Genomic DNA, 13,357 nt, shown 5'->3' on the forward strand with positions numbered 1-13,357 from the left:
TTTTTGGGGAGGTTATCAATTTCACTCATCAAAATCACAGAAAAACCTATTATAGAAACTAAATAGGTCACTTAGAGTAAGGGAGGAAGTCAGCTTCACTGTTTTTCACAATTCTCTTTTGTACTAGAATGTCGTATGCCTGTATTCAGACACCTTTGCAATAAGAATATTGTACATAACTAACCTGTGCTCTATCAACAGAGTAGCAAAATGGCTTAGAGAGTAACTTCAAACACTGGAGTGAACACAGGTGTTTAGATACAATTTTCCATTACTTTTGAGTTTAAGTTATATGGTTATGTCTTCAAGTGTGGGAGAATCCTGTGATAGTTTTAATAGCTGAGTAGAACATAATTTATGAAAAGGCCAGTTAGGAAAAAAAAGTGTAGTTTTGGGTTTGTTGATTGTGGGACAAAGATGATTTTTCCTTCCTGGAAGTGTACATTTAGTTACCATATTAGCTGTGTGTGAAATTCAGCTTATGCCTACATAAAATAAACCAATTTCTTAAAATAAATGCATTTAGCACATTTGCAACGTTACTATGTGGAAAAAGAAATTCTACTTTCTTTCAAATCTGCTGCCATTGGAGTTTTTTCTCAACTACTTACAAAGCTGCCAACTAAAGTACTGCTTAACATGAATACATTAGTGAAAAGTAAATAGACTTTTTCTGTAGAAAGCAGCAATTTGCGTTCCATTCTTCTCTGTTTCTGACAGCAATCTGTATTGCATTCTTCAGAATTCTGTTTTTCAGAGTTTCAATATTTCCCCCCGAGAGATCTCATCTTGAATTTACAGGCACTTCAGCCAGAAACTTCTCCATTAAGATTTTTTTTTTAATACTCATTTAACTTTCACTAAGACAACTGCTCTTGTAATCAGGCTCATAATTACACTCTCTCATTTGCTTTTAAATTATTGCTTTGAATTCTTTAGCTTAAGCAACTGAGGATTTAGCTAGTTCAGTCCCCATGTATAACTTCCAGCCACAGCACTACAGTAATATTTGCTTTCATTTATGACATAATATCCTCTTTGGCTTCTTGACTATTTTCTTTCAGCTTACTTCCCTGACTTCCATCTCTGTAATGTTTCTTTTTGGGTCATCATCTTCCTTGATTGGATAAGTTACTGAAAGAAAACAATGCTGATTTGTTTGAAGCTTATACCTTGTGCCAATTTTGTAAATAAAAATCCTTAATACAACAATTAATGCAATCAAGTAAAACAGTGGCAGTGTTTAGTTAATTGGAGGCTTTGCAACTCTAAAGGTGCTGTGAGTGAACTAGCCTAGGGTATTCGAAAATACAGGCGCATAGTCTGAAAAAAGTCTGTCTAATATCTTGTGCCTGAAGTTAGCTGGAGAACAACTATAAGCTTTTGCAAAAACTAATCTATCAGTGAGTGGACCACATGAAAGTGCTGCTGATTGCTTTCTCCTTGTACGAATTTGGCACTGATAGATAAAACATGAAACCGAACTTTGCATAATCTGTACCTAACTTATGAAATGCCTTTGTGTATGAAATTGGTTCTGTCAGAAGTTTATGTGGATTCTGATAAGTTGATCAAGGAAAAGTGAAGGTGAAAAATCTATTGATCTTTATAATGTGCAAAGGCATACAACAAGTGGCTCCTTGAGCTGTGTTCCTGAGGCTGAAAGAATATCCTGAGAATGAGCACTGCTTACTTAAGAATGTTCTTATCTTGAGGTGGCTGCTCTTGTCAGTAGTAAGATACTGGACTAGATGATAATTTGGCCTAATTCATTTGATGTGAACCATTTTCACATTTATATTAATTTTTTGCTGAGAGAGTTGTACAGTTTTATTTTATGCTGCTTGTTTTAGAGAGGACTTGGAGAGAGAGCAGAAATGTAAGTATTTTTATGAGATTCTACAGAGAAAGTTGTTATGAAACTTTGTGAAAAATTCAGTATCTCCTTTTCTTCATCTCAGTGCTGAAAAGACTCCAACAACTTGTGGTCATATTAAATAGTTTCTTAGTTTGTTGCAAAGAAAAAATATTGAGATTTATTCCTATCTCTCTAATGCAATAGGTGAGAAAAAAACCCCCACTTTATGAAAATATTTAAGTCAATAGAGGGGAAAATTGGTTCATCTCTAGTAAGTATTTTAGTTACTGCTTTAAGAATATATCAGTGTATAATAAAATGCTTTAGCGTAAGATTTATGTGCAAATAGCACATAAATTGTAAAAATATAAAATTTAAGTTTTCTCTCTCCATCTGTTCCAACACAATACATTAACAGTGGGTCAACACAGCAGTAAAGGCTTTAGCTATTACTGTGTATAGTGTAAAATAATGCTAATAGTTAAATGTGAAAATGAGGTTTTGGGAGCAATTTCTGGATTTTGCTCTTTGTAAAATGAGCACAACTTTAAAAATGGTTTTAAGTTTTGAATGACAGTAAAAGAAGTACAGAATGCCAGAACACCGAAGCAACTGCACTGGATCAGAGCAGTAATCCACCTAGCACCATTTCTTTTCTTTGATGGTGATTAGAACCACATGCTCTAAAGGAAAATGCTTATAATAGGCAATTAAAGGATCTGCACATAGCACGCTTTTTTTTCTCTGCCCTCCCCCAGTTGCCATAAATTACTGGTTGGCCTTTACTCTGACGTGCAAGTCTGACAAAACCTAGAAGGAACAGGAAATGACCTAAGTGTGGTTTTAGCTGTTTTTTTCATTACCTACATAAGAAGAAAAAAACCAAAAAGACTACTTTCCCTTGATAGACAAACCACCTTGCTGAACTTTTTGAAACACTTGAAGATCTTAAAAAACATTAAAAAGAAAATTGAAGCAAACATAACAAGCAATAAGAAAACTGAAAACTTCCTACGTCAAAGTAGAAGCTGACCTGCTGATACTCCTAGTTACAAAAGCAGAAGTTGCACGTCTTTTAAAACAAACAAAGCAAACACACAAAAAAGAAATGAAACCCCAATCAACCAACAACAAAGAAATTTCCAGTTGCAGGGTGTAGTATTAACTTTTTGAATAAGTCTACTGAAGGCTTATTTGAAACTGTAGCATAACCGTGGAGAATTTTTGATCTGTTTTTGTATCTATACTGAAAACAGTAACTGAACACATGAAGACTCTAAAGTAACATTAAAATTTACTTAGGTGCAGCTCTTGTCCAAAATTTGTATTTGCAGAGAAGATCAGAATACTGTGGACTCTGGTGAAAACATTACAGTGGCCAGACACCTGTGTGTTCCAGTGTTGTTCTTATGTGTCCAGCCAAATATGTTGCAAATAATATTTAACGTCTAGAATAATATGTACTAAAGCAATTAAGTAGATGCAAGTCTTTTTCCACTGAAGGAAGATTTTAGACTTATTAAAGTGACGATAATGCCTTTTATGAAAGAGTCCAGTAGAGTGAACGAACACCAGAGTCTAGGGGATATGGATGTTTGCTTTGTTACATTCACCCAAATCTCAGAACCGTGAAAGCACACTCAGTTTCTGTTCAAAGACTAGCTAGCTGCAGACTTCACAACCTATTGGGCATTTTACAACCTTGGATAAATAAGTTGTATGGAGTGAGGAAGTGATAAGTGTTAGGATTCAAAAAATACCCTGTTTTTCTCCTGTCCCATTTATTTTCATGGGAAGGTTTAGTGGGTGGACAAATATCATCATGAATCTAAATGCTGTAAGTACCATATTGAATGCTTTTCCAAGTGCTGTATTTTGTCTTGATTACAATAATCTACTCAAGTGGCTGTTGTTCTGGCCTGCAAGGTTTCACAACAGAGTGTTGTCTGCACGCCTGCTTTGACAGAGTCATTCCTTTGTTGCATCACATTCAGTCTTATACTGAATGCAACTTAACTACTTGATAACATAATTTTTCAAAATATACACAAAGAGGGAAAAAATTCATAATAAATACATAAGTAAAACAAGACTTTAAGGTTGTATACTGCTGTGTTTGGGTTTTGTATCATTAAATTACATGGATTTAAAAAACTAATTGATTGTAAGCTGTTTCAAAACACTAATCTAGAAATAAAAGCAATAATTCTAGCATCAGTCTTGGTTGAAAGGCAGTCATGAAAGGAAATGGACATGTAACCTTTTTCATATTATACATTAAATTAGTTTCTCATCTGTTTGTAGAATTTTGCTTTTAAATGGGGTGATTTTTTACAGTTCATTTCTGAATAAAGTTGCTATGGTGTTGGTTTCATTGTTTAGTTAATTCTATGCTTGGTTGCTATAGAAATAGTTATTTACGGAGCTAATGCCTAATGGTGTCAAACAGCTGCTACTAGCAACTAGGGATCTTTTATATTCGATCAATGAAAGACTTGGTCAGAAGTAGAAACTAATTTTTGTACTCATTTTTTCTCCATTAACATTTTCGAGCATGGAATGTGAATGAGTGGTGTCATACAGGACAAGTTTTTTTCTCTCAACAAGCATTAAAGCACATGCTGAATCTCCTAAATAGTGTCATCGTTGAAACTACAACTTCCCAGTTACCTAGGTTAGACAATCAAATGGCAATACTACAAATCTTAACATTGTGTATGGCTTTAGATGGTGTGTACATTTCAGCTTAGGGTATGGAGTGTACGTATTACTATATTCTAGTTTTAAAATTGATTTTTAGATTTCTAGCCTCTAAACCAATTTTTTTTATAGCCACGTATTTTAGATCGCTGCGTAAGTTTGAATGTTGTCTTTAGTATAGATTTGCACAAGAATAAATTGTTCTTCAATAGCTAAGACGATATGGTTTTATATTTCACAAGTGAAATTATTCAGAAAGCATCATTACACAGTTATCCAGCCAAATATAATTTGAGTTGTGCATTAAAGTTTTTTTAAAACGTGTTTCAGAATGCTTAATGTGCTTTTATAATAATTTGTAGTGGTTTATTACTTGAGAAAAATAAGGCAAAGAAGATCCAAAAGAACTCTGCCTTCCATGGCATCAACTTGTTTCTGAACAACCCATCTGATAGAGGCCCAGGAAGCACTGGCTGTGCGGTGATAGGAAAGATGACTATATAGAAAACTCGTTAAAACAAAACAAAAAACCCTGAAGTTCTGATGGTTTTCATTGACTGTCTTCTCCCATTTCTCATCTGTTTTCAGTTTATTTAGACTGTAAGCATCTCAGAGGAGAAGTTTTTTCTCTTTGTAAAAATTAACACTGCTTGTTTCTGTTGCTGTTTTAGCTATAAACTATGTTAGGGAAGGCCTCTATTGCTGTTACCTTGTGTACATTTTTTAACAGCTGTTTCTGATCTTGCTAATGGCATATGCTTTGCAAAAGGGCCATCCTAAAATTCATCCTAAAATTCTGATAATTCTTGAGATAATATTCAACAATCAGGACCTTTTCCCCTTCTCCACTTTTTTTTTGTCCAAGGAATAGATAGATTACAAATAGTGTCAGATAAGTTGATTCTCAAATTCCTGTGTTCAAATTGCATGACAGTTCCTCTGCAGTATGGAAATACTGTTTTCGTTGTTTGAGAAAATATAAACAAAGGGTAGTACCTGATGTCTATTGTCAATTTTCCTGTGTATTTCTAGTACAGGATTATTTAAAATCTCCTAAGATCTGAAAGAAACATCCATAGAACTGAATATAGCATTCATTCTTCAGAATAGCAACTCTGTGGAGAATTTGTTGAGCTTTAACAACTTCATTAGCCTTTAAAAAAGTGTATTTCCAGTGGTATAAATTCCTGCTGTCGATACTCTTGGCTTTGTTTGAGTGACATGTTTCTATTTGACCTAAACCCATCACTGGCTGATGGCAGACAAATCTGTAAAGGTCACTTGTACTTAGAAGGGTTTTGTACACTGGCTCGTCTTCTTTTAACTGTGTGGAAATTTATTTCATAGACCAAATAAATTTAATTATTATAGTTAAGCATCATACAGTTCCTGAGTGTTACATAACAAAGCGTAGTACTGTGTTTTGCATGGGTTTTTTTTCCATTTTTTATTAACTGTCCTTCAAAATCCTGATCGACTTGACAGACAAGTGCATAAATCCAGGGAAGTTGCTCTTTGGATGGACTGGGAGATTCTGGAGTTAGAGTCAGGCTGATAGGAGAACATCTTCTCCAAGCTGACTGGTAATTTGGAATATACAGTTATGGGCTACACGTTTCTTACTTTTCTGAAGTTCATCTGCAGTATCAGAGCCCGCTGCAGTTTTTATTTTCAGTTGAGCTCCCAGATATGTGATTGCTGTGATTGCTGTGATTCTGGCATTGACAATGGATGCTCAAAAAGACAAAATGTAGGGAGTTGCTAAGCAGATGTTTAAATCGTAGCTTGGAACTTTTATGACTTCAGTCCCACTTAGATCAGGTGTTTCTTGCTGGAGGAGGTGAGGAAGAGTGTTATGTGCAATGGATTACAAAATCTTGGTGTTACAGAGGACAGATCTTTCTGCAACAAGCCTTATGCTTGCAAAATCAAAAATTGTTGAGGCTGTGCCTAAGACCTATTTTAAGGTCTGTTGGTCTGTTCACACTAAGTCAAAATAGAGAGTATCCTTTACCTATTTTAAGGTCTGTTGGTCTGTTCACACTAAGTCAAAATAGAGAGTATCCTTTTTACTGCTGTTAGAAGTTTAATGCAACTCTGGAAATACTTTGTAACTTTTGTTGATTATCTGCCATAATTAATTGAATCCTTGACTGCCATGCTCTCAACAAAAATAATGCCAAAAGTGCTGCTTTTCTAGTATTTCAGATTTAACTTACAAGGCATGAAGTTAGGCTAGTTAAACCAAGCCTGGTAGGTAGTAATAAAAAAGTAGAATAGGAAGGAGTAAATTTTTATTTAAACAGAGAAATTTCTGTAAGGAAGCAAAATTTATCAGCTGTTAAACTTTAAAACTGCCACCTCTCCTTGTCCCTCAAATAATTTCAGTTCTTCAGAAGGTCTGTTAAAGAATATGCTGCTGGTTTCTGTTCCTTACTCACGAAATGTTTTTTGTAGGGGAGGCTTTCTGGATTTGACTGCCATCTTGTGGTTTATTGTAATCACCTAAGAAAAGATAGTTCCCTCCTTTCATCATTAACCCATAGGGATTTGGTTAGTGTAGACGTACTAAATTATACTTACCAGAGAAAAATATGCTATTGTGTAGTCACCTACATTTTTTTCCATTGTGCATAGTGGAAGAGCTTGCCATTTTGTGCCTAAAATTTTCATCAGCTTATTACTTCCTTCAATGTGAGACACGTGGAATGAACCCCAAAAAGTTTATGGCTGCTATAGATTGTGGTAGCCTTCTAGCTGGCTGTGTTACTGTACCACACTGGTCTTCTCTCAGCAAATATGACTTCTAATTAATGGTGATATATAGTGATTTAAAGAAAAGTTCTGCTGGTAACATGCAGATAAAACTGAATTCTGTTTATTTCAACTATTTTAGCTTTGCTGTGAAATTAGAATCAATGGAGAAGCCAAAATCTCCTTGTTTAAACAAAACCAGAAAATTTTCAATGAGTCCATGCTGTGAAATTTTTCCTTAAAATAAAACTGTCTATGAAGCAGCACCCTGCCATTTAAAATATCAAGCCATTATTTGCATTGGAAGTAGATTTTGCATGAGCTGTGCACGTTACTTTGTGTTATATTTTGTGTGAGTTACGGGATAGAAGATATAGCAGTAACAGTTTACATTGAGTATTTTCCTCCTTTGCAACTTTATGCCTGTTTCTTTACCATAGCAGATTTAAAGACTGACACCCAAGATGATACCAGTATAGCTTATGTGAGCATGTGTATGTACATGTATGCAAAAACTCCTGATGGCGTAAAGGAGGTTGCATCAGTAAAGGTAGATAACTGTTAAAGGTTTGGTACAGAAATGTTCTTGTGTTAGGAAGAGCATAGATATTTTATTAAGATCTCATTTATAATAAATAAATAAAATTAGCAAACATACCACATTGTTGAAAGAAAAGCAGGATATTAGAAGAGCAGGGGGAAGGGAAACCTCTTTTTGTCCACTAACTGAGGTTGCAAGATTGCAAGCAAGCTGACGCAACTTCGTGGACCATTAGTATCAAAGGTTGCTAATACAACCAACAAAACTCACGTGGACATCTGATCTTTGTTGCTGGTTGAGTCAAAATTCAGTGAAGCAGATTAACACAGTCTCTGTGCCCAAGCTGAGGACAGAATGAAACCAAAGGATTTACCTATTTTTCGTACGGTGAATAAATGTCAGTCTGGAAAGAGAAACCGAAGAATGAAGAAAAACAAAAAAACCCCAACCTGCCCCAAAAGACAACTCTTTCTATTTTGTTATGGAAGAAAAAACCCTTCATCTTTACAATGATCATGCTAAAACCAAATGCATCACACAGAATGGGTATGGATAGATAATGCTGGTCATTATCTTAACTCTTGTCAGTGACAGCCAAACAGTCATCTCATATGCTTAGTTTTTTTTCAAAAAGAATGTATATAAAAATTGATGAATGAGGAAATAGTGGCTAGATTAATCACTTAACCAAACTCCTGGAATTATTACATTTTTAATTCTTTAGATCTACTTGATCTATACAATATGACTTTCTGATATAGCATAACTTATTCCCAGTTTGAGCACATGCTTTATGATAGATCTCTTTACTTTTCATAGCAAGTGGATATCATAGCTATTAACTTTAAATATAGTTTAATGGTATCTCTGTGAAGGCAACAGAAGAGAAGAAGAGCCTTTAAATGCGTCCCTTGCTTGGGTACTGTGAACACGTCAGCCTGTGTTTCTTTATCAACATATTATGCACCTACTGCTGGACAAGTGCCATCCTGGAACATTGTGTTTTCTTTATGAAGGAGCTGTTAGTCTTAGGGGAACAAAACTAAAAATAGTTCTTGCCCATAAAAACAAGCAGAAAAACTTCAGAATATGAACTACCAAGTGGGATCTAGGCACTTTATTTGTGCTCTGTAACTATGGAAAAGAGGAAAAAAAGTTTTTCTTAATATTCTTTAATTTTTGAATGCATGTTGTGTAAATTAATTCATTTATCAGAAAATAATTAGAACCTGTCAAGAAGTCATGAAGACTGAACACTTGTGAAATGTAACAGACAACTGAATTTCACCTTTCGTATGTTGTTTTTATTTTTTGTCAGTACAGAAGAAAAATTAAGCAAGTGCTGTTGACGTACTTGAAGCTGATAGTATCTTCAGACCATGTTGCTGACGTTCTTTTGTGGGTTTGGTGGGTTTTGTAAAGTTATTCAGAACACGTAGATTTGTAACCATATTCAAGCGAAGCCTAGCAAAACCTTCTGCAAGAAAATGCTTTTAAGATTACTGATTTTTAACCTTACCTACTGGGGAGCTTTTTGTCTTTTAAAATGTTGTTAGTGTAGTACTTTCTGCGCTGTATTTGTAAAATTGCTACTGTTTTAGTGGTCCTGTAAAGAAAAAAATTATGGATGTTTTAGGATAGATTCGCTTTCGTAAGTTGAGGTGAATAGAAACAGGAAAGCTCTGTTAACACCTGGTTTATTACACGTGTTAAATGGTTTATAAACCATCCAGAAATATTGAAATCAGATCATATAATTATTCTGTCATTAGTTATTCTGCATGCAGTTTCCTCAAGCACTTCTTTGTGACTTTTACTGTAGTAGCAACAACTGAGAAAGTTGCCTAAGTTACATCTAAAAGCATGAAGGGAGAAGCATTTTATATCCCACTATATAATCAAGATTTATTCCATTGTTGGGCTTTAGAATTAACATGTCACTTATTCTTTCTTTTCTTTCTTTTTCTTTTCTTTTTTTTTTTTTTTTCCTTTACAGATGATACTTTGGGATTGGGATTTGAAGCAATGCTACAAGCCCTATTACCAGGTCAGAGCGTTATGAATCTACTTATTCTTTTGTTAAATGTGATTGAGTAGAGTTCACTTTAACCTGTCAGATTTCAATTATTCTATCCGTGTTTAATTTATCTAAGTTGTCCCAGTTCATTCTAGCTCGGTGTAGCAGAGACTTGATATTTAACAGTTCTGACCAAGTTGATAGGGATCTCTTTTTGCGCTGTGTATGAGAACAGTCTCAAACCTAAGATGGGAGTTGGTTTTTTTAAAATATCCATTAACATAAGGTTAGGGCGAGATTCCTCAGCAGTCACCAAACTCAGGTCAACCAAGTTTTCACCTTTTTTCCTGATTGCTTATTTTTTCCCCCTCTCTCTTATACCAGTGGTGGTTTCCAATCAACTATTGCTATTCCTGTTCAGAAAATTGTGCTAAATGAAAACTAATCACTTTTTTGACAGAATTGTTAGGATTTGTTTCAGTAGAATCTGGCTTAATAAAGGCAATGAGGTGGTGGAAACTGCACCTCTATAAGGGGCTTGTAACAGTTTGGCTGTCAAAATTTCTGTTGATGTTATTGGAGGAGGTTGTATAGTAAGTTTAATTCTGAGACTAAGTAATGAGAATTTTAAAATAAAATATTGACACCAGATCTTTATTTCAAATAGAGAAAAATAAACTGAAAGCTAATGCTGAATTCTGAAATATTTTTTATAATGTGAAAAAGCCCTACAAAAACTGGTATCTGAATATGTCTATATGTGTATATTTTCCTTAAAAGAAAAATAAATTACTTTGATTTTTTTTAATTTTTATTTTTCAAATTTGCAGTGAATCACATGCTTATTTAAAACTTATAATACTGTGAAATGTTTTGACATGTTAATAGTTTGTAACATTTCCATCTATTTTAGAATGCTGGCAGTGGAAATGGAGTTGATCTTTCAGTACTAAATGAGGCTCGAAGCATGCTAACAGACCTCCTGACTGACCCATCCCTTCCACCACAAGTGATTTCTTCCCTTCGAAGCATTAATAGTTTGATTGGTGCTTTCTCAGGCACATGCAGACCAAAGACTAGTTCATTCACACCATTTCCTGGTTTCTTCTCCTGCCCTGAAATAGAGGATCCTGCTGAAAAAGGAGATCGAAAGCTTCTCAAGGTCAAATGACTTTAATTTTCATTAATATGTTTGTTGGAATTAAAAAAAGAAAAAAAAACAAAATCAAGGAAAATTCATCTGGAAAGAGTGTTCCTGTACGAATAGCAGCTGCTTTACTAAATACCTGTGAACTATGTTTAAGGTCAAAAGAGAGCAGCTGTGAAAATACATTGAATGAAATGTAGACAGGTACCAAAATACAAATTCAAGTCATTGATGCATGGACAGGTAAAAGCATTGGTTTGCACTCCATGGTTCCTTGAAATAAACACAGGATTAAACCTCCAAAAGCAAGTATAAAATGAAGATGTTATATTCCCATGATATGGCAGAAACAGAGATGTTCTTTATTTTCCCACATTCTTGATCTAATGGTTACTGTCTGTATGGCTTTTTCAGTGACTTTTCTTTCCAAAGAAATTTACTCCTTTGCACATCAAACTAGCCATAAGACAGATAAAAATCAGTTATGTAAAAGGAAAAATATATCTCTTTCCTTTGCAGCCCATCAATTTATGGGACCGGAGTGTAAATCTGTTGTCATTTCTCCTTTATGTAGTGTAAATAAGTAAAAGCAAGAATGTAGTTACTGTGTGACGTGCTAAGGAATGTTGTGGGAAAACATTCAAATACAAACTCAGCTGCAGTGAATTCGAGCTAATAATTCTAGGCTAGCCAGTCTTGACAGCTTGAGACTGTTTATTATGGAATTGGTCTGGGATTTCCTTGCCCTGTAGTTGCTTCCATTTCCAGGCAGTGGGCAGTTTGGCCCAAACTGGTCAATTTGTTGGCTTGCTGTTTTGAAGGCGGATAAACTGCCTCAAGCCAGATTCAGCCTGTGAAATACCTGTTGGGGGAACCATTGTCAAGGCAAACACTTTTGGGGAAATGCTCAGTGTCTACACATTACTCTGTGGAAGATACTACAGAATCATTGCAGTATGAAATTCCTTGGAATGTCACACAGATAACTGCGGAACTCATTTGGGTAGGAATCATAGTCATTCACCATATGTTTTCCTTTGTGAACTTTTTTGAAAACTGCTAAGGATTGGTTTACCAATGTGAAAAATATAATTGATATGAATATGCCAATGTAATATATGATTTTTGAAATTTCTATATAGCTAGTCAAAATTGTTTGAAATGAAAAAAATTTGTTGCTGAAGACTGGTTATAAAGTATATGTGAGAGTGAAATATTATGCTTTTTCACAGCTATTCTCTTTTTCTCCTCCTTTAAAGTTAACTTTGCTACTATACTTTTAATTTTTTTTTCTGTATATTAATTTACCTGCTGGATAAAATAGTGCTTGTCGCTGTAATTCAATGAATGTTTGACTTTGGTATATGTTTAGGGGTAAGCCAAAAGATCTACCCCTATGCATGTTACTATAAGAACGAGAAAGATTTCCGTTTCCCTCAAAAATGGGGTAAGTCAACAGAAACTGCAGATTATGACACACCAAAGAAAATAACAAGAAACATTTCTTCAAAATGAGAGCTTTCAGACTATACTAAAAAATTCCTGTTCTCTCTTTCCCTTACTTGGAACGTGAAAGATGTCCTCCTTATTTCAAACAAGTTATTTCTTTGATGAGGAATATATGTATATATCTCTCCTTATTTCTATTCCCTGACTGGCTTCCAAAGTGCATTCAGTTATTTTTTTTTTCATGTCTGATGGGGAACTGCCTGTTCTTTTTGATAGAAAAACAAGAAAAAACAAGGAAAAGAAAGAGACTGGGCTTCAGGCCTTGGGCTAGCAATAACTGGTTATCTAATACTAACTCTTCCCTCTGAGTGTCCTGCTAGTCAACATCTTAGAAGACATACATGGCCCAGTTAGTGCTATCCACTGATAAGACTCCTTATAAAAATTCCTAAAAAAGAAAAAGGAAATGTTAGACAAGAAACATCTCGGGGCTGCTCTGCAATAGAAAGACTTTTGAATTCTGTCATGACAGAACCGTCTGACTGTCTGCGGTTTTCCTAGCGTATCACAGTAGAACGTTTCCCTTGTTGGTGGATTTCCAGTGTTATCAACAGCCATGATTTTAAGTTTTCACATTGTATGCAAGTAAGAATTATCTAGGCAAGCGCTTGAGTATCCACGTCCCTTGTCTCCTGGCCTTGTTATTGCTGGTAACTGAAATTCTTTTGATAAAAACTTTGGTTTCTGGCATGGTCTATATTTTATTTCCAGAGCAACTTATCCCCTTTATATAGCGATTACCAGAGACTTTGCTAGTATGGAGTTGATAATGGAGTTTCTGAGTGCTTTGCTACCCATGTTTTGTTTATTCTTTGCTGCTTTAGCTAATAG

At 34.9% G+C, this 13,357-nt stretch overlaps 1 protein-coding gene across 2 annotated transcripts in view; it reads left to right on the top strand.

Moving 5' to 3' along the window:
* The window catches only part of PDE3B (phosphodiesterase 3B), a 91,547-nt gene that overhangs the window by 57,733 nt on the left and 20,457 nt on the right, over positions 1 to 13,357 (top strand). Inside the window, exons 2-3 of one of the 2 annotated variants that reach the window (XM_069857647.1) lie at positions 9,850 to 9,900; positions 10,784 to 11,032. In XM_069857647.1, coding sequence (XP_069713748.1) covers positions 9,850 to 9,900; positions 10,784 to 11,032 — 300 coding nt within the window. The remainder of the gene's footprint in view (positions 1 to 9,849; positions 9,901 to 10,783; positions 11,033 to 13,357) is intronic. The other variant, XM_069857648.1, reaches the window with a different exon arrangement.

The sequence above is a fragment of the Phaenicophaeus curvirostris genome, chromosome 5, assembly GCF_032191515.1.
Source record: "Phaenicophaeus curvirostris isolate KB17595 chromosome 5, BPBGC_Pcur_1.0, whole genome shotgun sequence".
Taxonomy (NCBI): domain Eukaryota; kingdom Metazoa; phylum Chordata; class Aves; order Cuculiformes; family Cuculidae; genus Phaenicophaeus; species Phaenicophaeus curvirostris.